Source organism: Podarcis erhardii (genome assembly GCF_964252035.2).
Source record: "Podarcis erhardii genome assembly, chromosome: 16".
Taxonomy (NCBI): domain Eukaryota; kingdom Metazoa; phylum Chordata; class Lepidosauria; order Squamata; family Lacertidae; genus Podarcis; species Podarcis erhardii.
In genome coordinates, this window is record NC_138514.1 from 18,053,639 (window position 1) to 18,073,989 (window position 20,351).

At 47.6% G+C, this 20,351-nt stretch overlaps 1 protein-coding gene across 1 annotated transcript in view; it reads right to left on the minus strand.

Moving 5' to 3' along the window:
• Positions 1-13,317, minus strand: part of MCAM (melanoma cell adhesion molecule) — a 53,286-nt gene extending 39,969 nt beyond the window's left edge. Inside the window, exon 1 of the mRNA XM_081843105.1 lies at positions 13,141-13,317. Coding sequence (XP_081699231.1) covers positions 13,141-13,213 — 73 coding nt within the window. The 5' untranslated portion in view covers positions 13,214-13,317. The remainder of the gene's footprint in view (positions 1-13,140) is intronic.
• Positions 13,318-20,351: the final 7,034 nt, after the last annotated feature.

The window sequence follows — 20,351 nt, forward strand, 5'->3', positions numbered from 1 at the left end:
TGTCCCAACCACCTTAAGTCCAGGACCCTGCCTTGGACAAATCACTACCCCTGGCTCAGTTTTCCCAATCCATATAATGGGAACATCAGTGACCCTACTCATAGCGGAGATCAAATCAAAGTCTAAGAAGCTATTAGCAAATGAAAGAACTGGCAGAAGGGTGGGAAACGGTGGCAGAGGGCAACCAATCAGTTTTCTACCTGAAAAGCAACTGCAGGAAAAGAGAGAGAGAAAAAATGAATGTGTCAAAATAGGTCCGGGTGGAAATATAACTAGCAGAATAAAGCCCTTGTTAGAGTGAGAGCTGGGGGGGGGGGTGTCTTTCAAGGGGGGGGGCTGTGTGCCAGATTTGGAATGGGAACAATCTGGATGTTTCAGCTTTCCAGCTTCGCTCACTTCCCCAGCCCAGGCCCCATCTGTCTGGCGTTTGCAGCTCAGCCTCCCAGGTGACAAGTCCTGCAGCCCCAACAATCATCAGAAGCAGGCCTTTTGTTGTTCAAATTTCTTTGGCAGGTGAACGTGGGCAAAGGATGCTTCTGGCTTGGAGCATGTGCTCGTGTGCACACAATTGCACACATATAACGTGGAAGGAAAACTCTGTCTGTGAAGGAGAGGGACCTGTCCTTGCCCACAAACAGATTTTCTTTGTTTTGGGAAGGATGTTTCTAAACCTTCCCCCAAAGGCAAAACAAATTAAAATAACCCAAACATCAACCTCAGCTTTAAGAATATTTATTTTTCCTTTTTTGAAGTGCAACACTCAACTGCTATCTTTCATTTTCTGCTGACCAGGCCGATCTAGTAGGAACCGAACAAGCACAGAGACAAAGCACTGTGGCTTGCACGCTCAAGAACCCTGTAATGTAGGCGACCTGTTTTCCTGCATTTTCTATATGACATGGAGCAGAGGTGTGTGGAGAGAGTGGTTTGACCAGAGAAAGCCAGTGTCAAGGAGAAACCAGTTTTCACTCAGAAATCCAAAGCTAAAGCATTTGAGCAAGGCTGGGGGCTTTTTTAGAAGAAAAATTGAATACTAAGGAGTGGCACAATACATTTATTCGCAGTATGGAGAAAAAATTAGTTTTTCCTCCCAGTTTCCCATACTTCTAGAACTTGGGTCCATGGCATAACTTCTTCATACCCTGTCTAGCTAATCAGCAGAATTCACTGCCCTAAGATGTGCTAATGGACACATGACGTCAAATGGCTTTTAAAGGGAGCAATTAGACAAATTTATGGAGGCAAAGAGGTTTACCAAAGGCCACTAGTCATCATGAAGGCCAAGTAGAACCCAGGCTCAGGGAACAACAGTGGGGAAAACTCTTGCCTCCAAGCCCTGCGTGGTGCTGATAATGCCAAGGTTGCAGGTTCGATCCCCGTGTGGGACAGCTGCATATTCCTGCATTGCAGGGGGTTGGACTAGATGATCTACTGGGTCCCTTCCAACTCTACAATTCTATGATTCTCTCAGCCTGGATAGCTCCATTGGTTAGAGCTCCCTGGAGGCATGTGCATAGCACTACAGAAAGCAAGATGGAGGACTAGGTGGGCTTTTGCTCCAATCCAGCAGGGCTCAGCCGCACAATTCTTCAGAGGCACCAGCCTTTGGGCTGGAACTAGCTGCGAGCTACAGGTGCCTTTTTAATTTCTACTGGCATTTCAAGCGCCAGAGTCACCTGTGCTACAAAATCTGTTTCCAAAGACCTGTCAGCTGCTGGAGAGAGAGGGGTGAGGGTTCTGTCAGTCTTCCGGGCGATGTAGAGGCCTGCAGAACCTGATTTTCCTGTACGGTGATGGCCAAAGGGAAATATATGGGTGGGACAGAAAAGGAAGATCAACCTGGCTACTACCCCCAGGTTGACCCAACAGCCCAAATTCTTCCCCTGTGATGTCATTTGTGGAGAGTGAAAAGGAAAGGGGTAGTTAACACACATGCTCCTCAGAAGCCCTTCTCTCTACAACAACCAAAATGAATTTGCGTTTTGAGCATGCATATCAAATACACAAACATGCAGCTGGATAACTTTAATTCCATTACCATTATTATTTATTCAATTTATGACTTACCCTTCACTGTTAAGGTTCAAGGGTGAGTCACATCAATTTAAAATAAAATATTTAAAAAATAGTTTGAAGGAAGGAGGCTGAGAAGCCTCAGAGCAAAGCCCTGCTGACACTCTGGCTCATGAGGAGACCTTCCCTGGAACCTGAAGAGGTCTTCTTCGGGCTCTGGGGTAGGTCTCCTCAGGAGCCAGGAGGACTCTGCTCCCCGCATTTTGCACAATTTCGTGTATGCGCAGGGGGGTTCGGAATGCAACCCCCATGTAAATGTGGAGTCACATGTAAAACAAAACAAAATGCACACTGCTGCACTCAGGTCCTGCTTGCAGGGTTTTCCTCTGGCCGTCCACCATGCAAAGAGGATTCCCAACTAGCTGAGCCACAGGCCTGATCCAGCGGGCTCTCCTTTTCTTCTTATCTCCATGTCTTCTTACTTACAACCAGCCAGGGGTGTCTCTATCCATCAATGGCTTTGGCTCCACCTACTGTTGGTCTTGGGATGCGGGTGGCGCTATGGGTTAAACCACAGAGCCTAGGGCTTGCAGATCAGAAGGTTGGCGGTTCGAATCCCCGCGACGGGGTAAGCTCCCGTTGTTCGGTCTCTGCTCCTGCCAACCTAGCATTTCGAAAGCACATCAACTGCAAGTAGATAAATAGGTACCACTCCTGCGGGAAGGTAAATGGTGTTTCCGTGCGCTGCTCTGGTTTGCCAGAAGCAGCTCAGCCATGCTGGCCACATGACCCGGAAGCTGTACGCTGGCTCCCTCGGCCAATAAAGCGAGATGAGAGCCACAACCCCAGAGTTGTCCACGACTGGACCTAATGGTCAGGGGTCCTTAAAGCATTAAAGCAAGATTAATGAGTGGTGCCACAAACACTCTGAACCAGTGGAAGCTGGTCCATTTGAGCAGATGGGGCATTGCCCCATCAACCATAGTCAATACCCACACCTCAGTGTTCGAAATTCGCCAGGCGCATTTTGCTCCTAGCTATTGACCACTTGCGACCAAGTGAAGATGCCCAGGTGCCAGGATGGCGAGTGGTGGCTCCACCATCTGGAGACGCAAGCCTGGGGATCTTTGGATCCCCACTGTTTTCACACACGAGCAACACATCCTGTAGAATTCTATCCACGATATTTTATCTGCACCATCAGAATGAATTTCAGGAACCAAAAGCTTGTATTGAAAAATACAAGCCATCTTGGCCCCCCCAAATGGCAACTAGGCATTCCGTTTTGGCGACTGTAAGCCTGGTTTACCTTTAAAGCCTGTTGGTCTTCCTGCCTCCCTACAATTCCCAAATGCCCGGGCCCCAGCCACCGCAGAACTGCACTGCTCGCCCCCACTACAGGAAACAAATGATCTTGGTGCAACAGCTTTGCCACCAGAAAGAAGTGCTTTCATTCAGCAGAAGCCAGCAAGATAAGGAGAACAGTTGCAAGACGATCCACCATCCCGCCCGGATGATTTCCAGATTGGGCGCACACAGCTTTTTCTCTCCAGCATGCCCACAGAGACGGCTGGGCCAGGGTGAGGACGGAGGGTCATGGGAGAAGCGCGCAGCAGCCTGACTCACAGGGAGGCAGGTTTCGGAGGGCCCTGCTTCAGTTAACCATATTTAGCTTGCCTGGGAACTATCAGGACGCAAGACTTGCAACCCGGCCAAGAATGACAGGACACCAGCCGGCCGCTTCCAAAAGACGAGGCAGATAAATAATTTTTAAAAGGGTTTGGATGGGAGTCAGCCAGGCAGAGAGAGCTCCTGTCTTGTGCGTGTCAGCCTGGAGAAGGGACAAAGGGAAAGAAACGGGATGCTCTGGCCCAGTGGGAATTTAACTCGCTTTGAGAACGGAAGAGGGGCTGGATGGGCAGGGAGAGAAGGAAGCTCCAAGCGGACAAAGCACAGAACAATAGGCATGCCAGAAGGGTGAAAATAGCATCTGGGGGGGATAAAAAAAGGAAGAGCAGGGAAGTGCATTTGGGAGGGCGGAAAACTCCATAGAAGGGAAAGCGAAGGCTGCCTCCCATTACGAAGGAGTAGCCCAGGAGGGACCTTATTTATAGTCCACTATCGCTCAACACTAGGTTGCATTTTCTTTTCCTATTGACTCACTGTATTTCTACCCCATCTTGCCTTCAAGGAGCCTGAAGTACAAACCCAGTACAACCCTGGAAGGTGTGTTAGGCTGAGAGGTAGCAAGTGGCCCAATAAGCTTCAAGGTGAACTGGGGATTTGAACCCTGGTCTCCTAGGTCTCAGTCCAACATCCTAACCGCTGCACTACACAGATGTTAAAAAGGTAAAGGGACCCCTGACCATTAGGTCCAGTCGCGGATGACTCTGGTGTTGCAGCGCTCATGTCGCTTTATTGGCCAAGGGAGCTGGCGTACAGCTTCCGGGTCATGTGGCCAGCATGACTAAGCCACTTCTGGCGAACCAGAGCAGAGCACGGAAACGCCGTTTACCTTCCCGCCAGAGCGGTACCTATTTATCTACTTGCACTTTGTGCTTTCAAACTGCTAGGTTGGCAGGAGCAAGGACCGAACAACGGGAGCTCACTCTGTCACGAGGATTTGAACCGCCAACCTTCTGATCTGCAAGCCCTAGGCTCTGTGGATGTTACGTGTTCTATTTAAAAAATCCATCCATGCACACAATGCTTTACAAAGGCCCCATCTGCACTCTACATTATAAAGCAGCAGCGTAGCCCTCCAGATGTTTTGGGACTACAATTCCCATCATCCCTGACCACTGGTCCTGTTAGCTAGGGATGATGGGAGTTGTAGTCCCAAAACATCTGGAGGGCCGAATTTGGGGGTGCCTGCTAGACAGTTGTGAGGCTGAACTCACTGAGGAGCTGGCCTGATCCCAGCAGGCTTGTCCTTATGTTCTTATGTCCCTGAAAGAATCCCAGGAACTGTGGTTTGTTAAGGGTTCCGATAGCTGTCACGAGACCCCATCTCCACCCTCAGAGCTACAATTCCTAGAGTTCCCTGACAAGAGGGGTTGATTCCTAAATTTCCCCAAACTTGGGCCTCCAGCTGTTTTTGGACTACAGTGCCCATCATCCCTTGACTACTGGTCCTGCTAGCTAGGGATGATAGGAGTTGTAGTCAAGAAACAGCTGGAGACACAAGTTTGGGAAACCCTGCTTTAGAGCCTACCTCAAATCCACCGTTTCCCATTAAAGTTAAGGGAGTGTTGGGAGGGGAGACCTCACTGAGAGCAAAGAACCTCTTTGCTACAAAAGCACCTGTCGAGCTTTGCATGTGATTTAGCAAGCTTTTAAAACACAATGTGTACCTTCGTACAGGAACCAGAAATGTCAGCCTTTGCAGGGAAGAAAACAGATCAGCTTGGAATCACTGGAGGAGAAGGATGTTCGGGGCACGACTTTGGGTCAAATGCTCCCTGGCTCCAGCCTTTCCTTGGGGCCGACAGCTCAGAGGCAAAGAGGCTGCCGTATATGCCGGGGTAGGCAACCTAAGGCCCGGGGGCCGGATGCGGCCCAATTGCCTTCTAAATCCAGCCCGCGGATGGTCTGGGAATCAGCATGTTTTCACATGAGTAGAATGTGTCCTTTTATTTAAAATGCACCTCTGGGTTATTTGTGGGTCCTGCCTGGTGTTTTTACATGAGTAGAATGTGTGCTTTTATTTAAAATGCATCTCTGGGTTATTTGTAGGGCATAGGAATTCGTTCATTTTTTCTCTCTTCAAAATATAGTCCGGCCCACCACATGGTCTGAGGGATGGTGGACTGGCCCACGGCTGAAAAAAGATTGCCGACCCCTGGTACTGTATACGCAGTGGGCCTCGGGTCCAATCTCAGGCCCCTCCAGCTAAATGACAAGGTTACCTCAAACTTCCCAGAAAGCCGCTAACAGTCCAGGTGGTCATTACTGGGCTAGATGGAACAATGGCCTGTCTCACTCAGTGCAGAAGGCAGTGTTTGTGTGTTCTCAGCCCATGGAATGGGTCCCTCACTGGGAAAAGGAGTGAGAGTTTTCAGGAGGGGCTGTGAGGAGTTACTATCATACCAGAGTCACGCCTCTCCCACCCCCAAGCCTAAGCTGTTTAACATTCCTGGCCCTTGTTGTACATAGCAATCCTCCTCCAAGTTTTCGCCTTTTCTCTTCCTCACACCCTTTTTAAGCTTGACTTTGCCCATGCCCTCTGGAAGGCTGCATTTAAGGCAAGGAGGGCTCAGAATGTACCCCGCAGTGCAGATCATCGTATCTCCCCCCAAAAAGTATTGGATTTCTCACTTTGACACCAAAAACAAAGCTGTAGCCTACTCAGAGTAGACCCACTGAAGTTAACAGGCACGATGACCGTAGGTTCATTAATTTTAGTGGGTCCACTCTGAGTACAGCTTAGTTGAATACAACCCAAAGGGTGGAAATTCAACATACTGTAGTGTTTAACCAGCAGAAAGGCTCTCCCTTCTCCTCCCATCCCACAGTGTTTTGAGGGTTCATCTGATCCTCCAGAGCAGATTTCGGGAAGGTTGGGAGAGGGGTAGGAAGCAGGGAAACCCCACTGGACTAGTGGGAATCTTTGCACTGGCTTCTGCTACCAGAACAGGTTAGCTGAATTGGGCCTTAAGTTTCTGGTCCTCATGGTTTGTTTGCCAAGCTGAAGGACTTGTTCCGGTTGCAGAGGTCATGCCAACACCACAAACGTAGGAGTGCCTTAAAAATCACGACTAGCACCCTTGTTCCCAGAACTTCTGGACTCTCGTTATCCACACCAAACGACCATTTCCAGCATTCCTTCAAGTTGCAGTGGTTACACTGGTTTTAAGACGCTACTTGTTCCAATAATGTGCAGGCACCCACAGACAATTCTGCTGGGTCCTTTTTAGTGGCCACAAGGGGGCAAGTGCTAGCCAGGGTCCAGTCCGTACCTACACAATTCCGAGGCAAGGAAGTACACTCACTTAGGCTGTTGTTCATGTTACTTTTGCTCCCATGACAATCCTGTGAAGGAGGACAGTATTTTAAGTTCCCCTTCTCCAGAACCAAAGCACACCGTAGCCACTTTCTGTGCAAAGAAGCCAGAGCAGATGTGAAATGTGGAGAAAAGTTCATAGCTCCGTGGTAGACCACCTACTTTGCAAGATAAGCTCCCAGGTTCATTCTCTTGGAATGTCTGGAACTCTGGACAGCTGCTGCCAGCCAGTGTAAGCAATACTGTGCTACATGGGCCGAGGGTCTGACTCAGTTACAAGGCAGCTTCCTGTGTCCCTGTGAGATCAGGCCCTCAGATCCTAAGTGAGCTCTTTGTTCATTGATACACACTGGCTCTGACTCAAGGAAACCAATTAAACAAGCCGTGTTAAGAGGATGATGAGCAACTATGACCTCATCCATCAGAAGAATTACAAGTTCAGACATTAAGGTGTGAGGAAATTACACATAACTATAAACGGGAGGGGGGGAAGAGTGAGCAAGAACCTGATTGACTGTGAGCATCAAGCATAAGGGGGTTCATCATTCAGATCCTCTCTCTCTCTTTTAAAAAATATATTTTTAAGTTTTCAATTTTACACCTTAAAATAAACATTTTACATACTGTTAAATATCCAGAGACTTCCCTCCTTCTCTTTCCTTGGTTTATTAGTCTTTCATTCCTGCATATTTTGCTATAACCATATTAATCTGTTCTCCGCTTTTACATCACTCAAACATTAATTACACTGTTGATGTTATCTCCAGGCTGCCAGAGCATTCAGATCCTGTCTCCTTGGGATAGACATTCTCTCTGCCCCTGCAATGTGCCCTATTTTACAAGGTCAGAGGAGTGTAAATATGAGAGTGTTGGGACTGGGAGCTGGCAGACCAGGGTCCCAATCCCCATGTTGCCTAGCCTACCTCTCAGGCTGTTATGAGGATAGCAATTGAGAGGTTGGGGAGGAGAATAAACAAACAGTGTAGACCACCCTGAGCTCCTTGGAGGAAATGTGATACATAGACATTAAAAACCAATAATAAATAAAATAAGCATTAAAGCAAGATTAATGGGTGGTGCCACAAACACTCTGAACCAGTGGAAGCAGGTCCATTTGAGCAGATGGGGCATTGCCCCATCAACCATAGTCAATACCCCCACCTCAGGGTTTGAAATTCACTAGGCACATTTTGCTCCTGGCCACTTGCGACCAAATGAAGATGCCCAGGTGCCAGGATGGCGACTGGCAGCTCCACCATCTGGAGACACAAGCCTGGGGATCTTTGGATCCCCACTGTTTTCACACATGAGCAACACATCCTGTAGAATTCTATCCACGATATTTTATCTGCACCATCAGAATGAATTTCCGGAACCAGAAGCTTGTATTGAAAAATGCAACTTTCAAGCCATCTTGGCCCCCCAAAATGGCAACTAGGCATTCCATTTTGGCGACTGTAAGCCTGGTTTAAGGAGCCATTTGGCGCCTAGCTTGTATATCTGAGTTTCTAACACTGCCCCACCTGCCTGCCTCCTTGCTTACTACCAGAGCAGGGGCTGGCACTGCCTGTGAGATTCTTCCTCTTTGGCAGGGGTCAGCAAACGTTTTCAGCAGGGGGCCGGTCCATTGTCCCTCAGACCTTGTGAGGGGCCGGACTTTTTTGGGTGGGGGTGGGGGTGGGGGTGGGGGGTTGAACGAATTCCTATGCCCCACAAATAACCCAGAGATGCATTTTAAATAAAAGGACACATTCTACTCATGTAAAACATGCTGATTCCTGGACCGTCCGTGGGCCAGATTTCAAAGGCAATTAGGCCGGATCCAGCCCCCCCGGCCTTAGTTTGCCTACCCATGCTCTTTGGCCTCAGCACTGTCCTTGTTGAACTCAGCAGGGAGGAGGATAGGAATAAAAGTGGAATTACTTCTGCCAATCTCTGACTGTGGCTCCGCCTTCTCTTGGTCCCTCTCTGCCCTCCCAGTCCCAAAGGACACCAGCCACCAGTTATTTAAAGCGATATATGTTATAATGAATTAATACACCAGTTAGCCTCTCATGGGGACCAGCAAACCAGTGGCCATTTGGTTAGCAGCGAGACTGCTCTCCTTAGTCCACAGGGACCAGGAAATTATTTTTCCCCCTACATCCCAAGGATGTATCAAATGCATAGGAGAGCCCCAGGTGAGCGGCCTGCTTTGGGCTCCTAAAAATAAACCAATATGATGTTAGGAATGTGCCCAGCCCTGCAGCTACACACTGAAAGGCCGTCCTTCCCACAGCCATCACTGCAGCAGCAGACTTCACAAAGAAAGACGGCAGCCGAGCCGCGGTGGGAAGTGCTGAGCAGGCCGTTCCCATTAGCCAGGGGGTGGGGAGTGGAATTCAGGCAGGAGTCCAAACGACAGAGCCTCTTTGCAGATATTTTATGGCTCAGCTTCTGGGATGAGGGCTCGAGGAGATCTCACGAGCCACATGGGACACCAACTGCAAATTCTTCCCAGTTGCTAATGTTACCCTTCCGTTTACTCTGAAGGTGCAGCACATACCCGCTTGTTTTATGCAAGGCGGGGCGTGGAAATAAATTTAAAATGCATAGCTGGGGCTGTGCATGACCCCACACAGCAAGGTCAGAATGCCATAGGAGTGTAGGAAGCTGCCTTATAATGAACCACAACTTCGGTTTATCTAGTTCAGTATTGTCTAAACTGACCAGCAGCGGCTCTGATGGGCACCATTATGTCCTGGAGGCCTTCCCTGCTGCCCACAAAGCCCCTAAGCCAGCGGTTCTCAACCTGTGGGTTCCCATATATTGTTGGACTACAACTCCCATCATCCCTGAGCTCTGGCCTTGGTAGCTAGGGGTGATGGGAGTTGTAGTTCAACAACATCTGGGGACCCACAGGTTGAGAAAGGCTGCCCTAAGCCTTCCCCACCCCAACACATGCAAACACTCACTGCCCCCTTGAAAGTGATGAGAGTGGCTACTTTTCTTCCCTTAAAAAGTACACAGAGGTGAAGGATAGGGGGCTGGGCGATATATCGCCCAAAAGCGGTTTGATCCATATTGTGATATCGGTTTCATAATTTTTAACCTGGCAATATATCGCAAATCATGATGTGTGTTAGGGATGGCAATATATCATTCAAAACTGGTTTGAATTCCGTAATGTGATATTGGTTTCATAGTTTTTTGTCCTGGCAATAGATCACGAATGATGATAAGTTTGTACTCATGCTACGCAAAAACAATCAGGTGGGAAAAACTGTTAAGCCAGCCAATGCCTTTACATAGCTCCACATTTATTTCAGACATATTATCAGTATATCATGATGTTTAACTGGTGATATTTCACGATGTTGAAAATCAGATATCGTCCAGCCCTATTCAGGTACCTCGCTATTCTAAATCCAGTTGGGGTGTGTAGCTTATCCAGAGCAAGGCCTTTTTTGTGTTGGCACCTTTCTCTGCCCTGTGTTCCATTTTTGCTACTAGCTTTGCTGTAACAGAGTTCCTGTAGCTTTGCTGTGTTATTTCAAAGGACTCCACAAGCCCTCTGAATCGCCAGATAAGCCTCCCGCCTCCCAATTGCCGCTGACTATATTTGTAAGCTTAAATTGCTACTTTACATAAATGTTAATGTATTGACTATGCATCTCATTTCATTGTTGAGCACTGCCCTGGAGCGTTTGGGCAGAAAAGGCAGGTTATAAATATTTTAATGAGCAAGTAATAAATAAACCAATACAAAAACAGGAGAAAACTATATTCCCTTATCTGAAGAAGTTTGCTTATCCTTTTACTGAAAACACACGCAGCAAGAATAAAGCTTTGCAAACACAAAACTGGAGACTTGTTTGTACAAACGAAAGGAAATTGTTGTACAAACGTTACAACCATTCGTCAGCTTTTGGTCACATGTAGAGTCCAAATTTTGAGATCCCCATTTTTGGAGGGCAGGGGAGACTCATACTGAACAGCATCTTAGGAATGCTGGAGTTTGGGGGTGCATGCCTACAGGTTTGCTATGACACACCAACAGGAAAACTGGTGCCACAGCAGCAGCCTTAGAACTTACACCCTGGATGATGCCGCCCTTAAAATCTCAGACAAACAGGCTCCGATGATGCAGTCTGTTCCAGACAGAAGCTGAGCTCAGAGCATGTGTCCAGAATCCCTCTGTGCCCTCGTTTTTGGTGGGTGGGGGTGGGGAGAAGGCAATGCCGATCCTCCTGTCATCTCAACAGGGCTTTGGCTTCACTCACTTCTCAAAATCTATAAATGCTCCCTCTGTCCAAATCCCAGTGAACACACTTAGCATTTGCCTAAACTTGTGGGTGAGACATGGGAACATTCTCTTCAATAGATGGCCAACAGGAACTTTTGAGGAAGGGACTCAGCTCATGGGCTTTGGATGCAGGTTCAATCCCCAACAGCATCTATCTCCAAGCAGGCCCTTACCTGAAACCCTGGAGAGCTGCTGCCAGCCCGTGTAGGCAGCACTGAATTAGATGTCCCATTGACCTGACCTGGTATAAGAGCTAGCTTCCTACTACCCTACCTCTGGCTTCAACCGTCCTCTCTAGGCATTTTAGAACAAGTCTTGCAGAATCAAGGGATGGGATGTTCCACCCCCACCCTAAATCTCTGCTTCACCCAGATCCTTTCCCCCATACTATCTGGGGGGCGGGCGTGTAGAGTGGAGAGCCTGAGGCAGCCAAATTCACAATAAACAATCCCACTGAAAACAAAGCATGAGCTGGGGTGCTTAACCTGATTAAGACAGCTCAACCCCATGGGAGGGGGGGCAAGGAGCATGCCAGATAATAAACTGTGGCCATAGTAAGACTCAGCACCCCGCTTACAGTATGTTCAAAGCGATTCGCCTACAATTATCAGTCTTCATAATCTACAACTCTAGATTATCAACGCTTCCCGCTGTGCACAGCATAGGAGGTGCACAGATCCTGCCTGGAGGGGCTCAAAACGTATACAAATGTGTACTATAAGTAGAGGAACCGGGGCTGATGCACACCCCCTTCCACCAACCAGCCTCTCACGTCTGTAATAAAACTCCCCCCCCCGCCCCATTCTCAGTACTTGGGGGTGGGCAGATTGATCATTTGGGAAATCCCCGTCCTAAACCCTTAACTGTACAAAGGACAGGCTGTTTCCCTTCTGGGACTTCTCTTCACCCCACGAGGCTCAGAGGCACTCGCAGAACGTGGAAGGTTCTGACACCCAAATATTCCGCAGTAAATCAAAGATGGGGGAAAGGAATGGCTTTGCAAAAGGGGAGAACATGTTGGAGGGGTTTCTAGACAGAGCTTTTCATTTTCAAACGGGGGTCTCAGATATCGGTGGCAGCAGGTTTTCCTTTCTTATTTTTTTAGCTTATTTTCCACATAGATCTGTGATTTCTTGGGGGAGGCGGGGAGCTGGTATTTTTTATGCCAACGATGTCGTGTGAACTCTGGGAGGGGGAATACTTGCATGCATCAGGACCCCCAATCCCATAGCAAAATATTTTTTAGCAAAAATATGGGGGGAGGGGGATCCAACCCAAATCCAGCCCCCCACCTGGTGGGCCGGTTTGCACACAAGCGCAACGCAACACGCCCCCTTTTCTAACACCAGTTGCAAATCACTTACAGTAGCGGTTACACCGCGGAGGAGAGGCAGTGTGAGAAGGTGGGTGTGTTTTTGCAAAACCCATTCTGCAAACTGTGTGTGTCTCCTTCCCCACCTGTGTGTGTTTATTTATATTTATATGGATCCAGCTCTAGGCACCTCGAAATATGCATCTCCTCGTGGCTTGGACAGAAATACATTTGGGGGGGGGGTGTGGAAGCAACCCCCGGGGGAAAACATTCACACCTTCGGTTCTAACACCATAAGAAACTAATCGTAGCAACCCGGGGAATCCTTGCAGAATTGGAATCGGGGGTTGGGGGTTCGGCAAGAGTTAACAAGACAAAGCACGTTTCCCCGCGCCGCCTTGCTTTGCAAACGGAGGGGAGCAGCGCCGCGGTGCCCAAGGCTTACCTGGGACAGCGCTGCCCTGCAAATCTGCAGTGCAAGTTGCCCGCTCAGCCCCTCTCCTTCTCCCTTTGTTGCCCGCCACTCACCTCTGCTGCAGCAGCAGCCGGCCAGGAGCAGGAGGCAGGCGCGGGCGAAGCTTGCAAGCCGGCAGCGACTCATTGTTCCCGGTGCCAGAGCCGAGAGTCCAAATGCATCGGAGGGGCTTGGAGGAGAAACCCAGAAAGCTGACGTCAGGTGCGAGGGGGAGGGAGCTGAATGCAGGGGGGGAGGGGGCTGCACTGCTCCGAGGGGGGGGGGATACACACCCACCCACCCACAAGAGCACCGGGAGCCCAGCCCTCCTCGCGCGCTTGCTCCAGAAGACTCGCCTGCAACAGCAGAGAGGAGTCGCGCTTAAGCGGAGCGCCAGGGGGCGAGGCGAAAGCCTACCTTAGACCCCCTTTCTCGCTAGAGCCCTGCTCTTGATGCAAGACTTCGGTGCAAAAAAACCCCTGCAGGGGAGTCGAACCTTTTCAGCCCGTGGCAAAGCAAGGAAGCCTTAGTCCGTTGCAGCAAAAACAGACGAAGGGGCTTCTTCCTTCCAGACCCGGGTTTAATCCTGTTGCTCACAAACTGGTCGTGGGCAACAGGTTCTTCTTGTAATTGCTCTGGTTCCCCCCCCCCCCGCCTGCTCAGAAAGGCTCGATCAGGATCAAGGCGGGGTGGGGTGAGGAGAAACAGGGGTTGGCATTTGACGAAGCTGCAAAAAAACCAAAACCCTGCATCTATTTCCACCTGCCGGGAAAAGATGTTGTCTTACGTGCTATTTTTATTATATTCATTCATTTCCCTCCCTGTTGGTTGGGTCTATTGTCTTTTGCCATGCTGTTTTGCTTATAGCAAAATAAATTATGCTGTTTATTCTAAGCTGCCTTGAGGCTCCGTTTGCAACATGGTGGGATTAAAAAAACAAACAAACAATAACTCAATAAATAAAGATGGATGGTTGTGTTACTGACCGGTGCACTGGGACAGGAACTTTGCTAGGCTCTTTCCCCAGGGAACTGGAAAGCAGCAAACCGCTTCCAAGTGACAGGACAACCCAGACGACTGTTAGCTGAACATTCATCCTGGTTTATTTGCAAGGACATTAGACAACGTTGGCTATTTGATGAACACCCTGATTTGTGTGGAGATGAGGCGATGTTACGTGAAGGCAAGTGTTATCCCACACTTTCCAGTACGTTTTTCGGTCATTTTCCTTAGTGCATAAAGTCATATTTTGGGAAAGCAGGCTGGTTGCACAACACCACCCCAATTAGTACAGGCAATTCCCAATTTACATGGGGGTTACGCTCCAAGGTACCAGATGTTTAAGTGAAATGGGGGTGTATTTGAAACATCATTGAAAAAGCTTGCAAACACCCCGTTCCAACCCTTTTTGTCACGTTTTCGGGTCACTTCCAGGTTCAACGTGATGCACCCTTGTAGCGTCACATGTGCCTTGAATGCACATAAATGGGGAGTTGCCTGTAACTTTAATTTGCTGGGATGTGACTGAATCCCACTCAGAAATAACAACAGGATGGAATTGCCCAAGGTATACCCAAAAGTAAGGTCCTGGCCACAGCTCATGGTTAATGAGGAGAGAGAGAGAGAGCTTAACTGTTCAAACAATGCATTAAACCAAACCTTAACTCAGCACAATAACAAAAAGGACAAAGGAAAGGGAACGCTCCTCCCCTGGGGTCTCAGTAAACCAAGGTTTGGTGCAAACCAAGCTGATATGAACCGGTTATTGCAGCTGAAGATCAAAGCTTTGGTAAGCTCCAGTATCCTGAGCCACCTAATGCATTTCTAATATTTGTTGTTTTCAAATTGTAATTACACAATTGCAATTCCACCCCCTCCAAATATAGTCAGCAAGAACTAAAAGGGGCAGAAAACACAACCTCTAAGAGGTACGTAAAGGACAGCCAAACACCATCTCACCGTGGCTGAGTTAAGAAGTGAAGCTTCTTTTACTGTATTTACAGGAAGAAGGGATCAATCACAGCACATCTGGTATGACCAGCCAATCAGAGCACATTCTCTTCCCCGGGTTCAAATCCTTGCTGCTCCGCTTCCTCCAGTTAGTCCAGGCGTGGGACCTTTCCCATGATGTGGGCAACCTTCTGGGGGCTGCATTCGAGTGCTGGACGGGGCCAGAGGATCAATGGATGGGAGTGACTCCCAGCCTCTGTGCACTTGGCTGCATTTCAGCCAGGCGAGAGCCAGAGGTTTCTGTGCCTGCAGCTGCTGCCCACCCCCACCCCCACATCTCTCCATCATCCAAGTCAGCGAGAAGCATTCTCGTAATTGAAAGCCAACGCAGTCAAAAGAGGGTTCAGAGCAGGGTAACTCTTAAACATGTGGTCGCTGGTTCTGAGGTTCCCTACCCCGCAGTCAGTCCATTAACCACTTTGGAAAAAGGTGTGTGTGGCTGTTGCCTTGGTAAGCGCTTCGTTCTGCAACAAAGCTTTCAGATTTACATTCCAGAGGAGCTGTGCAAGTGCAGAAATCCAAAGATTTTTTAAAATTATTATTTTAAATAATTTTTATTAAAGATTTTCATTTACCAAAGCACATGCATTGTCTCTTGAAGGGCTGGCCGGTGTGACCTATCATCTGGCAAACTGCCAGATTGCTGCAGGGAACTCTGGATCGCACGAGAGACCTGGCTGACCCTTTGCCCTAGTTTACTGTCCAGCCTGCCTTGCAGATATTGCAATTCCCTTCCCCCACCGTTTGTATCTGTCATTTAGAATCCAGGTGTTGCACTCAGGCGGCGTGTGCATGACATTCAAGGCACACCGGCATCTTGTTTTTTCCTACCGAGTCCACACACAATCTGGACCTGCTTCCATTTTATTTTAATGCCCCCAACAGCACTTTTTCACAAGCTAGTTTCATTGCCAAAATATAAAGCTCAAGTCAAATTGATTTTGCATTAGCCATTTGTGTGTGTCCATTTGCAAAAGGATGGTGGCGGTTCCAGCAATGGTGGGGGGTGGGCTGTAGCCTCACCTGCCTAATGATTTTCTGAAGAAGGGAGCCATATATCAAGAAAGCAATTACCATTTCCTTCCTTATTCACTGGCGCATGTGCAGGGAGGAAAAGGCATGGGTAACCCAATCAAAGGGAGGGTTTTCGAGACAAATGTCTTCCAACAAAAAACGGTGGTGGGGGTGGGAGTTCAAGTGCGGATCAAACCACCCTTGAGGGCTGCAGAATTTAGAATCACTCTGAATTGAAAGCAGCATGTTGAAGACAAGCACACACAATTCTGTACAGAGAAAAAACTACTTTCCAGTACACCTAACACACACACACCCGGGCCTGTTTTCCAGAAAAGGTATTTTGCAGTTTGGAAAGTGAAGAGGAAATGCATTGAAAAGTGAGATAAAATAAATGGTGAACAACTATGCTCCCCTCCCCCCGAAAAATAGATGCCAGTACTCACCACAAAGTTGTTACAGTTAATGTCCCACTTTTTAACAACAGAAAGTGGTGCCGGTGCTGCGTACCCCTGAGTATCCCCTAAAATCTCTGGTTAACAGGAAGATGTGTAAATACCCTGCAGGTAAATGGAGATAGTTGCAGGAATGAAAGTTCATTGTCATCCAAATGCAGCGTAAACAGATCCGAGCAAATGCTCAGTAAAAAAATGGACATAGTCTAACCTCACTGTAAGCTTTCTGCAAGCAAATCAGGAGGAACAAACAGATTGCCCAGAAAAGCCCAGTATTAGCCTCAGTCCCCACGCTTTGTCTGCAAAAGAAGATAAAGGCATAGCGACTTGCCAAAAGGCTCCTAAAACCCTTTCAGACACCTTTATATAAATGTGTGGAGTGGAGACTTAGCTGGATCATGCAACCCTAACCTCCACAAGTTCATAAGAAGGTTTAAAAAGAGCCCCTGTGCATATGATTGCTTCTGTACACCTTTAAGAACGCAGGACTTGAGGTTGGCAGGAAAAGAGGGAGGTGGACACCAATGTTTGGGTTTCTGTTTTTTTTTAAAGGCCACAAATTGATTGATTGATTGCAGTTATATGCCACTTTTATCCTCTCCAGGGAGCTCAAAGTGGCCTACATGGTTCTCTCCCCTCCTCTTACAATCCTCACAACAACTCTGTGAGGTAGGTTAGGCAGAGAGGTGGTGACTGGCCCAAGCTCTTTTAATGACCAATGGGATCAGTGCCCGTGGAGTGTGATGGAGAGGCCAGGCCGTGTCCCTCTGGTGGTGCCATGCTCAAGATGGAGACTACAGGTTTCCCACAGACCTTCCCCAAGTCTCACCTGACCATGGTTAATGGCAGAAGAGAAATTCAAGGCAAAGGCCAGGGTAGCAGGTTGACAGTTTTTAGCCCGGTGCAACTTTAGCTCTCTGGAAAGCTTTGCCTGATCTGGAACTCCTGCAGCAACCGGCCCTCTTGCCACAGCCATCCTGCTGGTGCACCAGGCAATGCCTATGAGATGCCCTCAAGTTTCTTTGCTAGCATCATAAAAAAGCCCTTGTAACTCTAACCCCAGAGGAAATGCGGGGCAGGGTTTCGGAACATTCAATTTGTTTCATTGCTTAAGCTCTGCCATTGCTTTCTAATGCCCATTTAGCTGAGACAGCTTGGCGTTACAAATGCACACAGAGTATTTTTGTGTGCGTGCTGAGTGTCCCTGATGTCTTCCTTCTCCATTTCAGTCTCAAAATCAGAGTGGGTTGTTTTTTTTTTTAAAGGACCTTCCTTGCACCAAGGCAAAGGGACCTTCTCCTTCAGCGAGAAAACACTTTAACCCATAAATATTACTAAGCTGTTATCTCACGCTGGCCTGTTTACACAGTCGCCTAAGCTGACATAAACACCCATTTAACCGGCTTCAGCTCCCAATTTGTTTACACAAATGAAGAGGCAAAGCAGCGGAGGGGAAAGCAGGCAAGAACAGACATGTAGGGCAGCAAAGCAATATGCAATTGGGGGCTGCCACACTTTTCACCCCAACTCATTGCAGAGGATTAATAAATTACAGGAGCCTGTCTGGATTAGACCCAAGGTGTCTCTTGCCAGTACAGAATCCTGCTCCTTACTGAAGCCAACTGGATATCATTGCTATTTATTTATTTCACTTTATATTCCCACCATTTTCTCCAAGGAGCTCCAGGTGTTATCCTCACAACAACCCTGTGAGGTAGGTTAGACAGAGAGACTGCGACTGGTCCAAGGTCACCCGTTGGGCTTTATGGATGAGCAGGGATTTTAACCCTGGTTTCCTAGGTCCTAGTCCAACACTCTAAATGGTGTTCAGGCCTATACCGTCCTCTGGAAAAGGGGTTGTGACACTCATCTCACTTTCAGGCTGAGGAAGCTGGTCTTTGTCTACAGACAGCTTTCTGGGTCATGTGACCAGCACGACTAAACCGCTTCTGGCACAGCAGAGCACCATGACAGAAACCAGAGCACACGGAAATACTGTTTACCTTCCTGCCACAGTGGTACCTATTTATCTACTTGCACTGGTGTGCTTTTGAACTGCTAGGTTGGCAGGAGCTGGGACAGAGCAACGGGAGCTCACCCCATCACAGGGATTCAAACCACCCACCTTCCGATCAGCAAGCCCAAGAGGCTCAGTGGTTTAGACCACAGCGCCACCCGTATCCCCGTGGGTTCTATTATTATTATGAGAGAGGGAGAAAGGTGTGTGTGTGTATTTTCCAGCCCAGTGGTTATTTTGCTTGCCCTTTTCTGCATCTTCTCTCAGCAGTATAACATCTCTCTTGAGATGCGGCCTTGATGACCAGAACTAGGCTCAGTATCTCAAGAGTGGCCTCACCATTGATTTCTATAATTGCATTACAATACTGGCCATTCCATTTTCGACCCCTCTCCTAATAATCCCTAGTGTGGAATTCACATTCTTCGCAGCAGCTGCTACATGCAGGGTCAACATCTTTATTGGACTATTCACCACAATCCCAAAATGTACAAACAAACCCCTTCATTATTTCTGTTCAGGGGATGAATACAAGAAACAGGGGCCCTGAATAATTAGGGACTCTTAGCGTACCTCCCCCCTCCCTCCGACACACAGTAAGTGATCCTTGGAAACAGTGACATTACTCAAAACACTCAGGTGAGTAGACTTTGTGAATTCAATGCAAATATCAAGGCCTGGGAGAGTTAACGTCAGATAGTAATCTAAAAGGCTACAGCTAAATTATCCAGAGATTCCTTCCTTGGGTAAACAAAGACCATTGGTTCAGTCTGACACCTTCAGGTATTGCTGTTTGTGAGGGCAACCTTTATGTGGCACACTGATCTTCGGCAAGGTTGCAGTCTGATCCGAGGTGGGTTGAAACAGCAATACCCACCACCACACAAATATATGGTGAAAATGGTTGCCCAAATGCATGTTTGCATTAAATGTGGGTCCCAGGTTTGGAAAAGCCAAAGATTGCTTATGTAGCACAATACCACTCAAGGGATAAATCAATCCAGAATCACTTGAGTTTCAGCTTCGGGGCTTAGCTTGTAACCTCACATTGCCCAGAACAACGTGAAAAGCTACACAACGTGAAGAAAACACAAAAAAGCCAACAAACATAAATCCTAACTGTACATAATCCAATCTTAGTAACATTGTTAAGTGACTTCCTCGAATCCCCCTGACTGAGTTTCAATATGTATCATTGTAACAGTTTTCCAAAACAAATTTCTCATAAAATTAACTTAATCACTTAACATCTTTATTTCTTTTCATTTTAACTTTAAACATATTATTCTGTAACATCACATATTTAAATCCTAAGCCTATCTGGTATTTGCAAGTATTTCTATTTAAATTATCTTAGCATAGTTTGTTAGTTTGTTTATAAATTTTGGAAAATCAATAATTTTTTTTGGAAAAACACACACAAAAAAACCCCTTTATCCTACTTAAACAGCAATACCCACTCAATTAAATTCTGCACCAAAAAGACCTGCTAGCTGGATATGCAATGCAAAACTCATTATATTGCTATACACCTGTTTGTATGTGATTATTTTTCTTTTATGCTGCTTTTCCAGCTGTGCAGTACACCTCTGTGGGACCTATGTGACACTTGTTCAGGCTTATTGTGGCTCCTGGGATCCATAAGCTCAGAAAGGAACTTGCTATAAAGAAGAAGAAGAAGCTGATAGTTAACTCTACATTCACTTGCTTCAGTTGCAAAATGTACAGAAAACATGGGCATGGTTATGACTGCCCAGAGGACTCAGCTACACGGGCAATGGATAAAGGC